The following is a 19,280-nucleotide window of genomic DNA, read 5'->3' on the forward strand; positions in this document are numbered from 1 at the left end:
GACCACCCTTGTACCCTCCAGTCTCCAGCCCCAGCTGAAATTGAAAAGTGAAATTAAGTTGGACAAACGATACAAGAAGTTAGTATGTAAAATGTAAAGTAGTATCAATCAGTTTTTAGTAGTGTGCATTTGAAAGGAAGCCATCCTATTACCTATTATATAGCGGCTAATTGTGCATTTGCAGTACCATTCTCTGCATTGTAGCACCATTATATTGATCAGAAAGACATGGTTCTTCAAAGATTAAGGAGGAACTCCTTTTTAAAATACTTCATGGTATATTTATAGAATTTCTTAGTTATGATCGGAAACATTCATATTGTAATAACTCACTCTGTACAGATCATTTTTACAAAAAATTAATTAAAATAAGATCGTTTAGTGATCAAAATGTATAAAAACAGATGGACATATTTGGTAAAAACATTATGAACCATCTATTTATTTGCTAAAATTGATTTACTAAACGATCTTAATTTTAGTTATTTTTTTCAAAGATGATCTTGTTAAAGTGATTTATAATATAAATGGATCATAATCACGAAATTTTATGAATAAGGTGATAAATATTTTGAGAAGGAGCTCCTCCTTAACTTTGAGGAGCCAAACTCTTCTATATAATGACACTCTGTGAACGTGTTTGGTCCGACAACTTTAATGTCATTTCTATAGTCTCATTTTATTTGTTACATAAATTGTAAAAATTGCACAATGTATATAAATTGATTAAATTGATTAATTTGATTTCACTTTTTGTTCTAATAAAGTTGGATTTTTTTTTTCTATCATAAATGAGGTGAAAAAAAATCTAACTTGAGAACTATTTATATTTTTAAGAGAAATCAAAATGACTAAAAAACCTATAAAAAAAAAAACAAACACACACACAAGGTCAACTTGCCCAATCTAATACCCATTATATTGGCAGATGTGTGGCCGTGACAAGCACAAGAAGCAACAAATGAATGCAACCAGCACCCCAAAACCTAAAAAACATCTTGACAAACTAGAAATTTAATCACTTCATAACCCGCCACATGGGAGAGTTTTCGCACAAACCGCCAATATAACTAGGAACTCTTTGAACACAAGCAGTGCCAACTCTGAAGAGGAAATTTGTGCACAAATCACCCATGAAGCTACTAGTTGTATCATAATAGACAATGCCAACTTTACCATAAGACGTAAAACAAAAGACACAAGTCCAAAAGGGCAAATCTAATACGGATAAGAGGCACACAAACATCTAAAAAACCAGCATCTCAACAGTCCAATCTCTTGCCAAGCCCATACTATCCTAATTCTAAACAACCTAATTAAACCCTTAACGAACACCATAAATCATGAGTATCACCTCCACCATTTAAATGAATGTCATCATCAAACCACACACATCTAGTTAAGAATCAATTGTAGAACAAGGGGTGGATCTTGAGAAGGCTCGACCTCTAGTGATCCAACTTTATAAGTGGGGAGACGTTCAATTGAGAGGAAAGGATAACATTTAGAGGAAATTTTTGGGAGAATTATTGGATAGAAAAGGAACACAAAAGAAGTGATGGAAACTTAGATCTAAGCATGGTTAATTTAGACAAGGACTAAATCACCATATAAATGACTATTATTCACACCAAATAGATTAGAAAATGAAAAAAAGGAAGTGGACGGGAGGAGAGGAGGAAGAGCAAAGGTGCATGCTTCTCCCTCCTCCTGCCGCTATGATGACCTTTGCTCTTGGTTCTCTCTGTAGGCTAGGGTTTTCAAATAATAGACATCATATTTTAGTTTTAATTCAATAAAGGTTAATTACCTTAAAAAACACAAATACGACTAATAAAGTAGTATTAAGCTAGGTTTATAATAAGTATATAAGTAACAAAAAATAAAACAATCCAAATCCAGAAGTAGTCTTTCATATAAATTTTCGAAATTATTGGGGTGATAATTAAGTGGCAACATCATATGCCTCAGAGACATGCCAAACCCTATATAATTGGGTGTCTAATAATTTAGCAGCAGCAGATTGTTTTGTCAAGACAGCACGAGGCGTTTGCCATGTTGTGTTGTTGACAATATCCTGATTTCCTAAAAATATACAGTTTGTAAACACGCCCATCGACATTTAATTATCAACGGCCATCTAGATTCTACGTAGAAAATGCAACCGATTTTGATGGAACGATGCCATATACTGGTGTGATCGAGTCAACATTCAGAAAATTTCAAGATTTTATGAGTTAATGCAGGATGAGCAGGATAACATAGATGCCTACAGCTCCTTGCTGAATTCTTAAACCTGAATTATTAGGTGATATCAAAGCATGACCATCTACAGCGCGGTGGAGTCGCAGTTTCATATTTGGAGGGTTCTTTAGGAAAGGCAAAAAAAACCTTACAAACTCAAGTCCCGGCCAATTTTGTAAAGAGATAAGAAAGAGAAATTAGAAATTAAGGGCCCGTTTTCGTTTTTAAATCTTTAGTTTTTATATTTTGTGGTTGAGATAAGACTTTATTGGGTGAAATGAAATGAGGGATGATAAGTGCGAAAGAGGAGGGGAATAAACAAAGAATGAGTGAGAACAGAATCTTGAAAGTGAAAATCACTCAAAATAGATTTTTTTTTTTAATTTTATTTGTGCACTATTCTTTATTCATTTCTTCTATATCTATATTCTATTCGACCATCATTCCTCATACTCTTTTATATTCCTTATTTCTAATTTTCCCTCCCTTACATCTACTCCTTCCAAACAGAAAAATGAGAACTAAAATCTGAAAATGAATTGGTCATTGAACAAGCCCTAATAAATATAGTAAGGACCTGTATTTAGGAGTACCAAGGACCAATTTTAGAGCAGTTATGTAGGAAGGACTCATAATACGATTTTCTGAGTGTTTAGAAGCATGTCGAAATCTTTATTAAAAGATCATCAAATGCTTAAAAAACACTTAGAAGTGCGTTAGGTACATGTTCATAGATAAAAGTGGAGTTTAGTGATCCTGTGATAGGGTTGGGTTGATTGGTGGAGGTCTTGGATGCCAACCGCCCTGCAGGCTGCTGATCGGGTGTCACTATACTTAAAACCGGTCACGTAAATGCAGACTCTCATAAGCTGCAGAATGCAAACTCTCACCCACAATTTAGCTATTACTTTTATTGTCCAAAATTTTTGCCAAATCAGAGATTCTTTTGGTGATCTAAAAAGAGGTTTGTAGCTCTGAAAGTACTTCCAAAACAATAGCTTGAACAATAGCTATGATTATTTAATTACAAGGTGAATTTTCTTAACATACTTATGAGATAAATTAACTTTCTCTTGGAAGTATATTTTCTCTAATATCTTGGTGGGTAAGATCTTGGCTTTCTTTTCGTGCATTATGAGTTCAAAGCTCCTCCATCCCTAAAGTATTGTAATACATTCGAACTCTTTCATTTCCCCATAATAATAGTAAACATTAAAAATAAATAAATCATGGGATGGATGGCAATCTATACTAGTGCTAGCTAGCTAACTACAATGTTGGCAGTCGTTGTTGATCATTCATTGCTGAAGGAGTAGCATAGCAAATAATACATTATACATGGTTGATTATGGAGGGTGAGCCTTAGCTCAACAGAAAGTTACTCTTTTGTGATCAAAAGGTCACAATATCAAATTGTGGAAACAACTTTTTTACAAAGCAAGAATAAAGTTGTGTACAATAGACGTTATTTCAACCGTCGCAAAGCGGAGCCTTGTTGGCTTGGGTCACCCTTTCTTATGGTTGATTATGGATACAATATTCATACAAACCTAAAACTCCATGAGAAAGCGCGCAGCACATTAATCCTGGAGATGTGGAAGATTAATGAGACAACTCTAAGATCGGTCTAAACATATTCTAACTTCTTAACATATTCTTTGTATTTTGTAATATTTAAGTTAATTTTGAAGCTAAAAATCTTTTATACAGATAAAAATACTGAAAGAAAAGAGATCAGATTGGTAATATTTTCATCTGTTTTCTTTTGTTTCTTTCTAATTAGAAAAGGAGAACTGGATGGAGAAGGTGAGTAGCAGGCGAGGGAGAGGAAGAAGGAAAATATTAAAATAATAGTTGTTAAAATACAAACTAAAACTTAACAACCAGTTCATAGTAATTGGAGTTAATTATAATTAATTATCCACTTCTTTTCAATACTTTCTCAACAGAGTAAAATTTATATACTTAGAGTAAAATCCTCGTCTCCATATTCCACTCCATGACTAACCAACAGAAAGCCGCCTATATTTACAGTTCCATACACATTTACAGTTCCATACACCTTTACTCATCACACCAAAATATTCTGCAAAATTTAAATACAAAAAAACAGTCGAAAGCTCAAACTAATCCAGAAAGGCCAGAAAAACAAAGATAATAAAGAAGCAAGAACCAACCTGTGGAGCTAACTATATACACACACATATATCTGCAGAAATTTTATCTATAATATTTGAGAATGGCTCCACAAAAAGTACACATGATTGCTTTCCAAGATTTCCAGTAAACTGGAATATAGCAAAACCTAGTCGAAGTCTTTATGTCAGCGACGCTTGCTCCACACCCACATCTTGAACATGTCCCAGCCACCGGCTTGCTCCGCCACACCTTCCTCCTCTGGTCTACCAGGAAACAAAAGCAAACCATTTCAGGAACTTGAGACTTTGCTTTCAATGTATTTAATCCTAGGTTGTATATATATATATATATATATATTGTATCAATAAATAAGAGAGCATGTCAGATTATTTATAGAAGTTTGATGAGCTGTGTACACGAACATTAGCATTAGTTTGATAAGTTTTTAGTACGACAGTCGCACGATCAAATGACGATATTAATTTATTTATTATATTATGCATTAATAAATACTAATTTAATATATTATATTTAGAATATAGTATGAATAAATAGAATGAGGATCCTCTCTAGATTCTGTTTTTGATAATTCTAGAGAATCTCAAATACTGTCCGTTTATCGTAAATCGCACTATTAGCTTTCATGAACACGATGTACGATAAATGAACGTAATTGGAGGATCTTCGGAATCCTTACAAAAAGAATTCGAAGAGGATCCTTTTCGAATAAATATATGTAAACAAAGTAATAACACGACTACCATACCAAAAACCTCTTACATGCAATAGCTGGAGATTTTTGGTCATGTAATTGGGAATAGGATTCTATTCAAAATCTCTTCGTGAGGATCCTAATGATTAGTTCATTTTATCCGTTCATCAGTTATTTTACGATCATATATCATTTAAATTTTTTATTTAAAATGAAACACAAACAATACCTATAAAAATTAATTATATAATATATGATGAAGGACTAAAATGTAATGATCCCTAAACTCCTCACAAAAATGATATGGAGAGGATTCTCGTCGTCCATGTAATTGGAATTGAAAACCAGCTTAGTAGCTAAGGAATCACGTATAATCGTGTGGATGACCAATGACTGCCACGTGAGGAAGGGCAGTTGGGGTGTTTAATTGTGATAGTTATGGTTCCTTAATTGTGGAGTAAAACTTTTCAACTGTCAAATTGTACTTTGCGTTTGTCCATTCAGTTGCATAATTAATGGTCATATTGATGTTTCATGTTTTTTTTTTTTTTGGAACTTAAACAAAAGCTTTAGGTATTGATTATTTTAATAAAAAATTATATTTATACATTAAAATATCAATCACGATAATATTCATTTTATCTTTTATTTTATTTTTATCGTTAAAACTTAAAATTTTCAAATTATTTTTATTATTATTATTATTTCAAGTACTCCTTTAAATCATAAGGTGAAAAATATCATTGAACTCTGCAACTTCATTTCAATTTTCAACTCTATGATATATATGGTCATCCATCATCCCATAAATATGGTTGACCAAATTAGGGCTAGGCATTGAACCGGTCAAACAAGGGCTGCCACTTTCTTTCTTAAAATCCGAACTAATAATTGTGAATTTTATAGGTTTGGTAACCGACTTTTACAATCCGAAAAAAAATGTTAAAGATATCACATCCAAATTATATCTTTAATAAAGATGAAAACTATTTGTATAGATCTTATTTCTATTAAAAAGACGGTTTCAATATAATTTACAAAATGTATTTTCTCTAACAACACTCATCTAAAAATCGAAAGATTCCGAAAAAATCATCACAACAAAATGGTTCAGTCTTGGTATACACCGAGAGTTTTGATATTCTTCGACTACCAACCAATTATTACCAAATCGATTATTATAACTAACCAGATCAAAATATTTAACGAATTACATTCTTACATAAAATGTTGGTTCTTAGCTAAGACAGAAATTATCGGGAAATAAGCGAAATTTAAAAGAATTAAAGGTCCTAAACAAATTTAAATAACCAAATCTTTTGAAATAGTAGACGTTTCATGGAGAGCTTGGTTGCCAATGTGTTTGACGTTGACGTTGCAGTAATATTAGGGTTATTCCCACAACGGCATTGCAGCACCAGCATGTCTTCATTCAAGCGTTTCGTCGAACTTGCCGTGCAGGTTCAGAGGGTCAGATTCCTCACTCTTCATGACCTACGTGCTGTTCTGACTTTGCCACTGTTCACTATTATGTCCTCGTCTATATTATGAATGATTATAAAATATCACAAATAGACGTCATAGAGGACATGGAATGCCTAAGTTTTTTTCTCTAATCCTATTATTTATATTTTGGAGAAGATTGGAATGCATAAGTTTTATTCTTAATTATTCTAGCTATCTCTTAGAGGTCGCACTTGGTGCGATGACAAGTGTCTTCGCCCATGAGCGGTAGGTCTCGGGTTCGAGACTTGGGAGCAGTCTCTCCATAAATGGGGGTAAGGTTAACCGACATTCACCTCTCCCAGACCCTGCGTAAAGCGGGAGCCTTGTGCACTGGGTACGATTCTAGCTATCTCTTACTTTCTAGTTGATCATAATTTCTTTATTTCTTCCTCCACATACCTCAAAAATAATGTCTTGTCTATTTAAATCCAATCTTTTATACCAAATAATTAAATACACTAAATTTGCAAAAAGAATCATTTTGTTATTGTAAATAAAAATTTTAAACAAAATATTGTAAATGTAATCTCGATACACAAAATTAGGTATAAGCATAAGATCCGAAGTATGTTTCGTTGTGCCCCATATTTTGTTGAACTGATGGTATTCATACGTCGGCGAGTTAAAGACCCATACACATGCATGCCCGCCATCAGCAATTGACTTCACACCACTACTGTCGAAAATAGAAATGAACAAATCTTCAGCACTTATTAATAATTGGTACGTGTTAAGTTATGATAACAAAGTTAAGAAATGTTAAGTTTATTGACACGTGTCAATCAATGATAGTGGCCATAGACAGGCAACACCAAAATAGATGTAGAAGATTTGAACTCGACTTGTATGATAATCGTACGTCATTATGGTAGCTCATTATACAAAATCATATGCCAATTCCCTCTATATGTCCTTATATTATTAACATGAGACACCACTGTAGTTATGTATTCATGTCACTCATCTCTCAACGAGGGTGTAAACGTAGAGAGCTAGTGAGTACGCTTTTACTAATCGCACCTTCTTTGCCATTCAATGAGAGATTGAAATTGAATACGAGTTCTACTTGAACACTCTTCCCCGAATGGAAATTAAGTAGTCGGCAATTCCTGCTGTACACGTCTCTCATTTTTCTTCTTTTCTCTTTCTTTTGTTACCATACATGTTCAGTCTTTAATCAAAATGGACCTGTTGTTATCATACACTTCAAATTCTAATCTAAATACAATTGAACTTTAGAAAAATTATTAAATCAGATACAAGATTGATTATAAAAATAGTCAATATTAACGGATCCATCAATTGTCATACTTGCTTCTCGATCGATATAGCTACTAACAGTATTCGACCTTCGATCTTAAGTATGTTTCAACTACTACAAATCTGTATGAACTCTATAAGTTGATATATACTTTCAACTTGAACTACAAAGTGTCTGGATAGTATATCTGATGACTGCTAGTCTGCTTAGGTGGCAGCACAATGCATGCACATGACATGCAGAACGATTACATTTGTTTCCAGGTGAAATAATAAGGCAATGCGTATATATTGTCTTTTTGCCAATTGCCATAAAAGTTCGCGGTCCTAATTGTTTCATATTTATAAGTTGGAAGTTATTGTCTATCAATCTACCCTCTCCAAATGTTTTAACCCTATGTGATTTTGTTGCTGGGAGTATTCGTTATGCACATAAATATGGCCACTGTGTAGAGGGACAACTTGTATATGGGATAGATGTGAAACAAGAAAGCATGCCATTTTTTTATGGTGCGTGCTGTTTCGAATAATTAACAGTTCGATATATATTGCATATAAAGAACCAGTAAATTTTTACAACAATTAGATCTTGCTTAAAACACATATCACTGAGTGGTAATTAAGTATTATTCTAACCGGACCCGAAAGCATGACCTATAATTTATAAGTGAGAAAATTGTAGCAATAACCCCTCAACTTTAATCCAATTGGAGCAATGGTCCCTCAACTAAAAATCCATGATTATTGGTCCCTAACTCATCAAAATGTGTAACTATGGTCCTTTTCGTTAACTCCGTTAAAACTTTTGTGAAAATGAGTCATGTGTCATGCACGTGAGGTCATAATCAAAGGGAAAATATGGAAAACTAAATGAGAAAATTGTAGAAATAGTCCGTCAACTTTAACCCAATTGGAGAAATGATCCCTCAACTTTCACCCAATTGAATAATGGTCCCTCAACTTTAGCCCAATTGGAACAACGATTCTTCCAACATGACTCGTTCTGACAGAGTTGACGAAAAGAACCATAGTTACACATTTTGAAGAGTTAAGGGACTATTAGTCATAGAGTTTTAATTAAGGAACCATTGCTTCAATTATGTTAAATTTGAAGAACTATTCCTACAATTTCCTCTTTATAGGTTATAGGTGATACGTATTTATAACATGGAAGCACCTATAAATGCAATTGGTTTTCAAGTGGCGTAGTTGTAAATGTTGATTGAGATAGATTTGATATATAGCGTGGAAAGGGTAGTGTAGGGAGGGCAACCCAGATTTAGGGTAATAGTATTTCACTAGTAAATTGTTTTTTTTTTTGGTCAATATTTCACTGTAAATTAGTAAAGGTTATGCAAGAGGATGCAGTTATTGTTGGAGAATAGAGGAAAATGTAGTGAGAGAAAACATTGGTGACTTTTATCTATATGTTGTAGTAAATAATATTTGAGAGAGGAGAGAGGGACGGCAGAGAGATGAGGGAATCGAAAATTATTCAATGTAAATTCTTTGGCATTAGTTTAGTCCTGTAGACATTATTAGATAATCAGAGTGGCGAGTCTGTAACCCAATAATTGGTGTCAGAAGACTAGCAGTATTGGCATGTGGATGGACATGTGACCATTTGTGTCGATACATCAACCAAAACCAATAAACCTTTATATGATCCCCTGAATAAGTCCACACATATTCCCTTGAGTCTACTATAGAGAAGAGGGTTTTTGATATCTTTATGGGGGATGATCTAAGAATCAACTTTCCCAAGGAGCAAGTTTGGCATGTACGTTTGAATGAACAATTTTCCTATGAGTAAGATGATGCCAGTAGAGCATCATATCTCAATAAGAGTGTTCCAAATGGTCGTGCCAAAACAAGGAAATGCTCAAATCATGCGGCCTTCGGCCGGCCACATAGTGCGCTCCATTCGGGCCAGCGAACTATGGTTTCAAAAATATGCTTCGTGCATATTCATTGGAGGTGATGCAAACATATTCCACTTGATTTTCTAAGTGGTTTCAACATGATCATTGTTCTATCAAATATTCTTGAAATATCAACAACATTATTTTGGAATGAGAGAACATAAGGGCCTCTCCATAAGGTTCTAACTCTACTGGCTTTATGTTTATGATGATGCTTACTGCTCAAAGCAACTACTTCAAAGGTGGTTAGCATAATCCTTCATATGAGATTATGCGATATGTTGACAATTTCTCCAATCATTTTTCACATTACTAAAATAAAATTACCAAAATTGTGATCAATGATGTAAAACGTCTTAACCATATACAGGTTTGTGCATCTACAGGTACATGTATATAACATCAATTACAAAATTGTAGCAGATTCTTTGATATGTGCACCTGCAAGAAATCATCTGACCCCTTCTTTCCGAGAGCGGGAAGTGTGAGCCTCTTCGATGTATCGAGTAAGAAGTGAAATCCCGTAATGTGAGGCACTTGAGGTAGCATAATAGGATGCCACGGTGAGTTGAGCAAACTTGGGAAGTGAATAACCTGCAAAACCCCATATCAACGGGGAATTGAAAAATATGTATCCAAAACTTGGAACACCGGGAAAGAAATTCCAGCTGAATCTCAGGTTTTGAGCAAGAATGTATTATATACATAGACGGAACATGGCTTAGGGCTTGTTTGGTACGTGGGATTGGATTGGAATGGATATATCTCTAATTGCAAGGCACGTTGTCGAGGGGAGAAATGAAACAATAATGACCAACTAGAGGGTAGAAGATGGATTATTCATTAAGGAAACTTATCTAATCTAATGCTCTCCAAAATGGTAAGAATAGAATGGATGAGTATTCTTCATGAGCAATCCTCTTCTAATACCCTCGAAATGAAAACTCATTCATTTCTACCTTCAATTTGCCTTGAAATTTGAAAGTTATCCATTCCAATCCAATCCTTCTTACCAACAAGGCCTTAGTCTACATACACTTAGTACAGCTGATACAAATCAGTTCAACACCCATGCAAGGAAATGAAGATACCGATTGCTGGAGTCTTCTAGATGGGTTTATAACTTACATTGTGCTGGGCTGTCTTTTAGTTTTTCTAGATCATCTGTCCTTGTTCTTCTCAGTCAATAAAAATTAGACTTTTAGGAATCCTATAAATCTTTAACTGGGTCATTCATTCTAGTCTTGTATGGTTTATGTAGCTCTATATAAGAGCTTTGACGTACTTTTGCAATTCAGTCAATGAATAATATTATATTACATTGAGCGATTCTTGAGAATTCTTGGTGATTCCAAGAACCCTTGCTGGAGCGGTTCCAGTTTCCCCTCCTCCCTACCGCCGCAAACTACAACCTTCCTTCCACCAATCAGCCTTGCCTAAGTACCCATTTTAATCTATTGTTGTGGATCCAAACGACTGCACGAGAACCCAGTTCAAGGCCTGGAACATTCCTTAAGGAATGAAACAGAATCTTACGGTTAAAGACACCTTGCCAGTAAATCTTTTCTGAATTTCCAGAATTGAGTGCTACATTGTTAAGTTTTCTAATTTTCTTTGTTGTTGCATAATAATACATCCATTCTGTTATGATCCCACATCGACAACACTTATGGGAGTGTAGGGGTTCTTAAGTCCTTGGGGTCATCCCACCTATTGGACTAGTCTTTTGGGTTGGGCTCTTCCCTTGGGCTTGAGTACCTAACATTGGTATCAGAGCCAGGTTGCCCGACATTGCGGGTCTTGGTGACGTGACATGCCGCCTCGTGATTACCGCCTTGGGAGTATGGGCTCCAAGGGACTTGGTGACGAGGGACTGGGCGACGTGATTACCGCCGTGGGCTTCGGATCTTCCGAAGGGTGGTGGAATGTTATGATCCCACACGACTACACTTATGGGAATGTAGGGGTTCTTAAGTCCTTGGGGTCCTCCCACCTATTGGACTAGTCTTTTGGGTTGGGCTCTTCCCTTGGGCTTGAGTACCTAACACATTCAGTATTGTTTACTTTATTTTCCATAAGTCTAATAATCTGCCTTGTTAGTAATTTTATGCAACTAAATTAAGTTTTAGGTTGTCCTGCATCAACAACCAGACAAATCAAGAATCACATCTATTTTTAAGTAAACTAGTTATTCTACGGCTACTAAACAAATGATCTGTTTAATAAAAATAGAAAACAGAAGAGTAACAGCAAAGAGCAATGCAAAGAACTTATCATGTTTTAAAATAGGCTTATTTTAACCCGGTGGAGAAAAGCAGGATATTTACCTCCAAATGTAGCACTGGCACCCGAAAACAGAAGCAGTGGAGTAAGCTACGATTAAAAAAATACAAAAGTGAGCCAAATTGAGGTGCATATAAATATAACTTTCTCATGAATCATGATAATGCTGAAATAACTGGAAGTGCATTGCAGGGTAAACAAAATCGGAAAGCAAGCACCAAGCATAAGAGATGTACCCCAACTAAGAAAGGCAACCACTTTGGTCCCTTCAACCGCTTCTGAAGGTATGGGATCCCTGCAACCAAGTAACACTAAGCAATCTGCATATGAAAGCATGTTCATTGTAAAGCATATGAAAGCATGTTCATTGTAAAGACAAAGGAAACATGTATACCTGTATTGAAGCTATGAATTGCACTAAGCATTCCTCCAATACCTGAGCCAGCCTATTCATACAAACAATAGCAGAGAGGTTTAATCACTCGCATAACAAGCCACGTCCATATCATTATCATAAACATACACTCGAACATGACCTTTGTAAATACACCTAGACCCTAACAACACAACTGATATCGGGTTTTACTTCTATCCTATGAATCAACAATTAACAGGGGATTTATGCCCAATACTTCATGATCAACAACATTTTGTGATGCAGATGTTATTATCCGAATTCGAAGCTACCAATTACATAATAACTAATAAAGGATCATACTTAAGATATAAGAGTTCAATCTACAAATGACGTAAACATACACTCAAACATGATCCCCATACATACACCTAGACCAATGAATCAATAACCCTACCAACGCAACTGATGTTGGGTTCTACTTCAACCAGATGAACCAACTATTAGCAGGGGATTTATGCCCAATTCTTAAAAAATTTGGCCCCTCGCATGCAGAGAAATTAAATCATTATCCAAAATAACAGTAATGCAGATTATTATACGATTTCTGAGGTAATAACAACCAAGTACACATTAACTAACAAAGGATCATACTTAAGATCTAAGAGTTCAATACATGTAAATCTTACATGCTCAGAATTCATCTACCACGAAGAAATATCTTTAGAAAAAGCATTCTACTCCAAATTCCCAGATCAAAACCATGAAAATTCACATCTAAAACACAACTGCTACACAAAGAAACAAAATTTTGCGCAAATGGGTAGAGCTGAAAAGAAAAGAGAGAAACTTACAACAGCGGTGGCGTCGTGAAGAACAGGAGTGATGGTCCATTCACCTTTGTCCTGAACAAAAAACAAAACAAAATTTCAATCAGTTTCCGACTGTAAACCCACGGAATCAAATCATCAAAAAAGTAGGGTCATGGGTGTTAGTACGGAATCGTGGGCGAGGAGAGAGAGGCAGCGAGGGCAGCGAGGAGTTCCGAGGCCGGGATTCATGGTGGGATCGTGGTGCAGATTCCCACTCCTCAGCTTCTGTTCGTAGACCTCTCGAGTCCCCATCGCCGGCTTCTAATGTAAATGCTAACAACTCTGAGAAATCAGTTGACGGTGGCAATGGTGACTCAATTGGCGGAGACGACGACAGTCATGGTGGATATGGAACCACCGGGGAGGGAAGGGGTGGAAAAATTTTGGGTTAAACGACAGCGTTTTAAGCTATGGGCTCGGTTGGCATCGAGGACGTGAAGTGGGCAATACCGCGGGTTGGGCTGTGTTTTAGTTTTATGCCACGGATAAAACCGAAGGTTCTCTCAAACATTTTGTGACAAAAAAGTTTAAGGAGCTTTAACGAAACATTTATGGTACTGTTTATTTTTAATGAAAAATTATATTTTTACTTTTTTATAGTATAATTTCGTACACCTTTATTTGTCCTTTTTCATTAAAATTAAATTTTTTTTGGACATTTCGTTAGTTTTCCTAAATGGTTTTAACGAAACACTTCTGGTACTATTTACTTTTAACGAAAAATCACATTTTTTTACACTAAATTTTTTTATTAAATGAATGTGTTTTTAGTATTTTAATTTTAATTTTTAATATTAAATATATTTACAAAGTAAATAATTTTACAAAAAGTTTATATTTAAACTTTTTACTATAATAATAAAAGGCTCAACATGATGACACCTCGCTCTACATCTTTGCTTTTGGAAATACTTTTTTTTACAGATGCGATAATTTATTTTTAAACAACAATGCGGGAAATTTAGATCTACAAGTACACTAGTTAAACCAACTAACTTAACGCATATTTATTTAAATTTATTTTTCGTCCTTAAGGCTAGAAGCCCAACACCTCCTCTTGAGGAAACATGTGAGATTTCTTAAGGTAGTGTTTGGACCCGAATTTACATCGTCGGTCCGTGCAATCAAGGTCATTGAGTGAACATAACTTTACACCGTTGGATGGAAAGATGAAGATAATTTTGTTATTAAAAGATATTATTATGGTTTTATTATAATAATTATCTTTTAGTAAAGAATTGTTTTTATAAGTGTTTGGGCCGAGTGTAGGGTCATTCTCGGCCCTGAAGGCCTTGCGACAAGAATACCATGGATCGTTCAGTACGTGGGCCTCCAAACCTAGGTCGGCTAGGTCATAACGCCAGAGGTTGAATCCTAGTGCAATAAGGAGTCTCGGCAGGACCCGGAAGTGAATCCGGCTCAGTTAAGGACTAGGTTCACAGTCCTAGTGAAGGTAGGACTAGTCGAGTTGATGCTGATCAGAGAAAGAAAACCTAGTCCGAGTAGGTTTTTAACTCGACCTTGGGGGGAGCCTTTGCTATAAATAGAAGAGGTGGCACATCATTCAAAGGCCCCTGGAAATCAATACAAAATTGCCCTGCGCAAATTCTCACAACTTGTGATTTTTCTTTTTCCTTTTTTCGCTGACACATCTTCCGTTGGCATCAACAGCACTGTGGAAGCAACCGGTGATATCTTAAGTCGGCATAGATAGCTCTGTCACCGTAGAATCAGTCGGTCTCGCAGTATCTTCCGTTGGCATCAACAGCACTGCGGCGAGAACGATTGATTATCTATCCAAGTCTCGGTCGAGAAGGATTTCTGAATCCTTGTTGGTCGAGGTCATCTCATCAGCCTTCTCGGCGAAGTGAGGTGTTACAAGTGACTACATTCGGCACGTTGAAAGCCGAATTTGATATTGAGCTTCGTAAAAATAGTAACCTTGTCTTCAGGTTCGAGAGCCCAAGAGGCCGAGACGTGTTCCTTTCTCGGCCGCAATCGCAAGACGCAGAAGTCAACCGCGCGCCCAACGCAACATCAACAAATTTACTCATCGGCCGAGCTCGGCCGACGAGTTGGCACGCCCCGCATTCACCGAAGGACGTAGTTAGCTCATAGATTACTCGGCCTGCGCGCCACGTAGGCTTTGTAGTTTCTAGGGTCAACATTTTGGCACGCCCAGTGGGACCCAGTGCTAAACTACGAAGTTCACATGATCTATCTCGATCCGGCTTCAAGGGATGAGTGTTATCGCCTATTAAAGGAGCAAAAACAACTTCTCGAGAGTTTGAGAAGAATTTCTGAAAGGCAAGAGGCCGGGGGGCAAATCTCCACTCCGGCCACAACCAATATTCGGCCTAAGAAAATTGATAATTTGGCCGAAGAACAAAGGCCACTTGTTGTTTCGGTAGAGACTGAAAATATAGTAGGCCTAGAAGAAAAAATTCAAGTCCCTAAGCTATATACAAAAATTGACTTGGAAAAAGATTCGTCAAAAGAATGCTCCAGTGACGAACGAGGCCGAGATATTGGCCTAGCCCGAGAAACTACGCCAATTGATGTGATTATTGGCAATAAAGCCGATATGGAGAAATCCTGTTCGGCTAAGTTATTTGAATTAAAAGCCAAAATTATGCCTGGGGGGCATAATAATTGTTCAGCGCATTCGGCGGCCGATAAAAAATCTTTCGTCAAGTCAAACATATTTGGAGACAGTATTTTATTCGGCCTTGCAAAAATTCAAAGTGAAAGTTTTGATACAAAAAGCCTTCGGCTTGGAATAAAACATCGTTGGCCTCATCCACTTATAGTAGGGCCACTTTTGTTTTCTTTTACTACAGAATAAAAATAAAAATTATTTTCTTAACAATTCGGCTGATCAGCCGATGCTTAAGAAAATAAAGGGGGCATCTGTGGTACAGTTCGAAGGTTTCGGCGATTAAAATTATTTTAATCTCGTCGAGAATGAGTGAATTTAAATAGTTACTTATTCTCGGCCATTCAGCAGTTCTTGTCCTCGACCATAGCTGTCCTCGACCACATGTTTCTTCAACCATCTTTAGTCGAAGAGGCGTTTGCTTTCTCAAAAGCTGGGCTGCTTAGAGACCACGAGGGTTGATCTCATAAATCGAAGAGGTGTTTGCTTTCTCAAAAGTTGGGCTGCTCAAAGACCACGAAAGCCGATCTCAGAAATCGAAGAGGCGCTCGCTTCCTCAAAAGCTGGGCTCCTCAGAGACCACGAGGGCCGATCTCAGAAATCGAAGAGGCACCTACTTTTCCAGCCTTGTCAGCACCTGTCACACGCACACTCAGTTTTGCGGAAATTATGGGTATTCTGTCGAAGACTTCTGGGGAAGTAGAAAACACATGAATCTTACTGTCCAATCACCCACTTCCCACACGCAGCAATAGCTCATGGGTACCACAGATAACTTTGCCAAAGTTCTCTGCCAAAGTTGAGCACGTGAAGCTTGCAGCTCCCACTACATCGCTCTGACCAAGAAGGGTAAAAGAATAGCAAAGAAACAGCACTAACAAAGTTTAGACCCATAAATTTTGAAGGTCTAGCTACTATATTATTACCCACAAGGGTAAAGGAACAGTACCACTGTCGGATAATTGGAAAGTCTCTGTGTGTCAACCTCTGTGCCTCGTGGCAAGGTAGACTAGCAAACATGCCCAACCTTTACTCACATTCGAGAAAACACTCCCAATAAGATTGCTTGCTCCAAAATCGAAGAGGCACCGTCCTCCGAATCTCGAGAGCCAGACTCCCAACATGACTACTTTCTCAAAAATCGAAGAGAGGGTAAAGGAACAGTACCATTGCTGGATAATTGGAAAGTCCCTGTGTGTCAACCTCTGTGCTTCGTGGCAAGGTAGACTAGCAAACATGCCCAACCTTTACTCACATTCGAGAAAACACTCCCAACAAGATTGCTTGCTCCAAAATCGAAGAGGCACCGCCCTCCGAATCTCGAGAGCCAGACTCCCAACATGATTACTTTCTCAAAAATCGAAGAGACACTGCTCCCCGAATCTCGAGAGCCAGACCCCCAGCATGATTGCTTTCTCAAAAATCGAAGAGGCATCGTTCTCCGAATCAATCGAAGAGGCGCTCGCTTTCTCAAAAGCTGGGCTGCTCAGAGACCACGAGGGCCGATCTCAGAAATCGAAGAGGCACCTTCTTTTCTAGCCTTGTCAGCACCTGTCACACGCACACTCAGCTTTGCGGAAATTATGGGCATTCTGTCGAAGACTTCTGGTGAAGTAGAAAGCACATGAATCTTACTGTTCAATCACCCACTTCCCACACGCAACAATAGCTCATGGGTACCACAGATAACTTTGTCAAAGTCTGCCAAAGTTGAGCACGTGAAGCTTGCAGCTCCCACTACATCGCTCTGACCAAGAAAGGTAAAAGAATAGCAAAGAAACAGCACTAACAAAGTTTAGACACATAAATTTTGAAGGTCTAGCTACCATATTATTACCCACAAGGGTAAAGGAACAGTACCACTGTTGGATAATTGGAAAGTTCCTGTGTGTCAACCTCCGTGCTTCGTGGCAAGGTAGACTAGCAAACATGCCCAACCTTTACTCACATCCGAGAAAACACTCCCAACAAGATTGCTTACTCCAAAATCGAAGAGGCACCGCCTTCCAAATCTCGAGAGCCAGACTCCCAACATGATTACTTTCTCAAAAATCGAAGAGACACTGCTCCCCGAATCTCGAGAGCCAGACCCCCAGCATGATTGCTTTCTCAAAAATCGAAGAAGCATCGTTCTCCGAATCTTGAGAGCCAGATACCACATACCACTTTTTCAAAGTGCTCTGACAGAGTTAAAACATGTGAAGCTGGCAGCTCCCACTACCGTGCTATGACCAAGCAGGGTAAAGGAATAGCATTACTACTTGTTGTCAGGGGGACTCCTATATATGTCGACCTCCATCCCCAACGGACAGGCAGACCTGCAAAAATGCTCAACCCTTCCTCATATCTGAGAGGGCACTCCCAACGAAGCCTTTCGAAATATTCAGCTTTCTTTCCCCCCGATAATACCTCTGCAAACAAGCTATACTAGAGCAAGAATATCTCATATCATCAGGGTTAAAAGCAAGAGTATCCCATATCATGCTTTTTCCCTGTCTTTTCCTTTGGCCTTGTTTTTACCTGCAAGACAAGGAGAAAGAGAGCAATCAGTCAGCACTTGAAATCAAGCTCCCAGCCAGGAACTGACAGCCTGGAACCCCTTACCTGATTACTTACCTGGCATTGCTCTCGAGTACTCATCTTCAACATCTTATGTTGCCAGGGAAGATACCGCATCTGCTTGAGGAACAGATAGGGCAAGTGCGAAGGATACAAGGAAGCATGTGGAGACAAGCGTAACAGCACACGTGCCGATCCATCCATTACTCTGTCAAAAGCAAAAGTATCCCATATCAGCAGGGTCGAACGTACTCTAGATTTGATGGACTTGTTTTGACCCTCAAATTCTTCAGTCGGCCTTATACTCTGGAGGAAACCAGAAAACCCTCCAGCTCAGTTCAAGAATAAGCCTGTGGAAAGTTACTTCTTCAAAAGCAAAAGTATCCCATATCATCTCTTCTCATTTTTCTTCTCTTTATCCTTCATGCTGCTGCAAGATGGGGAGAAGGTGAACAATCAGCCGGAGCTCTGATTGCTTACCTTGTCTGTCACCTCTTTTAGCAAATCCCCTAGCTCGGCGACTTGGGGGACTCCTACTACATGGTTTGTATCGCGCTTGACCAAGCCTGAAACTACAAGTAAGCTTCAAGTGAAATTGATACATTACCTTGTGCATCTCCACTAGTTAAAGATACCACCCCTGGATGGAGGAAGAGTACTTCCAGAGAAGCTGCCACATCTACCTATGAGACAGATAAGGCAAGTCAAGATGATACCACACTCCGATACTTAGAAGTTTCGTGATTACGAGATCATTCTCCCACAATATTTC

At 37.5% G+C, this 19,280-nt stretch overlaps 2 protein-coding genes and 1 long non-coding RNA gene across 6 annotated transcripts; 1 reads left to right on the forward strand and 2 right to left on the reverse strand.

The window, feature by feature from the left end:
• Positions 1 to 4,131: 4,131 nt before the first annotated feature.
• Positions 4,132 to 4,784, reverse strand: LOC126615886 (uncharacterized). Its single transcript, XM_050283814.1, has 2 exons — positions 4,422 to 4,784; positions 4,132 to 4,330 (listed from the first exon to the last, which is right to left on the reverse strand). Exon 1 carries the CDS (start codon positions 4,669 to 4,671, stop codon positions 4,465 to 4,467), a length of 207 nt encoding a protein of 68 aa, XP_050139771.1. The 5' UTR covers positions 4,672 to 4,784; the 3' UTR covers positions 4,132 to 4,330; positions 4,422 to 4,464.
• Positions 4,785 to 10,071: 5,287 nt separating this feature from the next.
• LOC126614192 (uncharacterized) lies at positions 10,072 to 13,739 on the reverse strand. 4 transcript variants are annotated; one of them, XM_050281775.1, is made up of 6 exons: positions 13,420 to 13,739; positions 13,276 to 13,326; positions 12,461 to 12,512; positions 12,303 to 12,361; positions 12,111 to 12,124; positions 10,072 to 10,377 (listed from the first exon to the last, which is right to left on the reverse strand). In XM_050281775.1, the coding sequence occupies exons 1-6, from the start codon at positions 13,543 to 13,545 to the stop codon at positions 10,164 to 10,166; spliced, it is 516 nt and encodes a 171-aa protein (XP_050137732.1). In that variant the 5' UTR covers positions 13,546 to 13,739; the 3' UTR covers positions 10,072 to 10,163. The 4 variants fall into 4 exon arrangements, with proteins under 4 accessions (XP_050137732.1, XP_050137731.1, XP_050137730.1 ...); XM_050281774.1 differs by having other exon boundaries at positions 12,111 to 12,156; positions 12,303 to 12,377; positions 13,420 to 13,738; XM_050281773.1 differs by having other exon boundaries at positions 12,111 to 12,156; positions 12,303 to 12,386; positions 13,420 to 13,737.
• Positions 13,740 to 16,725: 2,986 nt separating this feature from the next.
• On the forward strand, positions 16,726 to 18,717 carry LOC126617148 (uncharacterized). Its single transcript, XR_007621304.1, has 2 exons — positions 16,726 to 16,854; positions 17,766 to 18,717. It is a non-coding gene; the product is annotated as an uncharacterized LOC126617148 (long non-coding RNA).
• Positions 18,718 to 19,280: the final 563 nt, after the last annotated feature.

This window comes from Malus sylvestris, chromosome 3, assembly GCF_916048215.2.
Source record: "Malus sylvestris chromosome 3, drMalSylv7.2, whole genome shotgun sequence".
In the NCBI taxonomy this organism is placed as follows: Eukaryota; Viridiplantae; Streptophyta; class Magnoliopsida; order Rosales; family Rosaceae; genus Malus; species Malus sylvestris.

Bases quoted from the DNA above. Each gene is read 5' to 3' on its own strand.
- LOC126615886 (XM_050283814.1), bottom strand. From the start codon at position 4,671: ATGGTTTGCTTTTGTTTCCTGGTAGACCAGAGGAGGAAGGTGTGGCGG.
- LOC126614192 (XM_050281773.1), bottom strand. From the start codon at position 13,545: ATGGGGACTCGAGAGGTCTACGAACAGAAGCTGAGGAGTGGGAATCTG. The intron at 13,327-13,419 runs GTACTAACACCC...TTTTTTGTTCAG, and splicing joins CTCTCCTCGCCCACGATTCC to GACAAAGGTGAATGGACCAT. The intron at 12,513-13,275 runs GTAAGTTTCTCT...TTGTATGAATAG, and splicing joins TTCACGACGCCACCGCTGTT to GCTGGCTCAGGTATTGGAGG.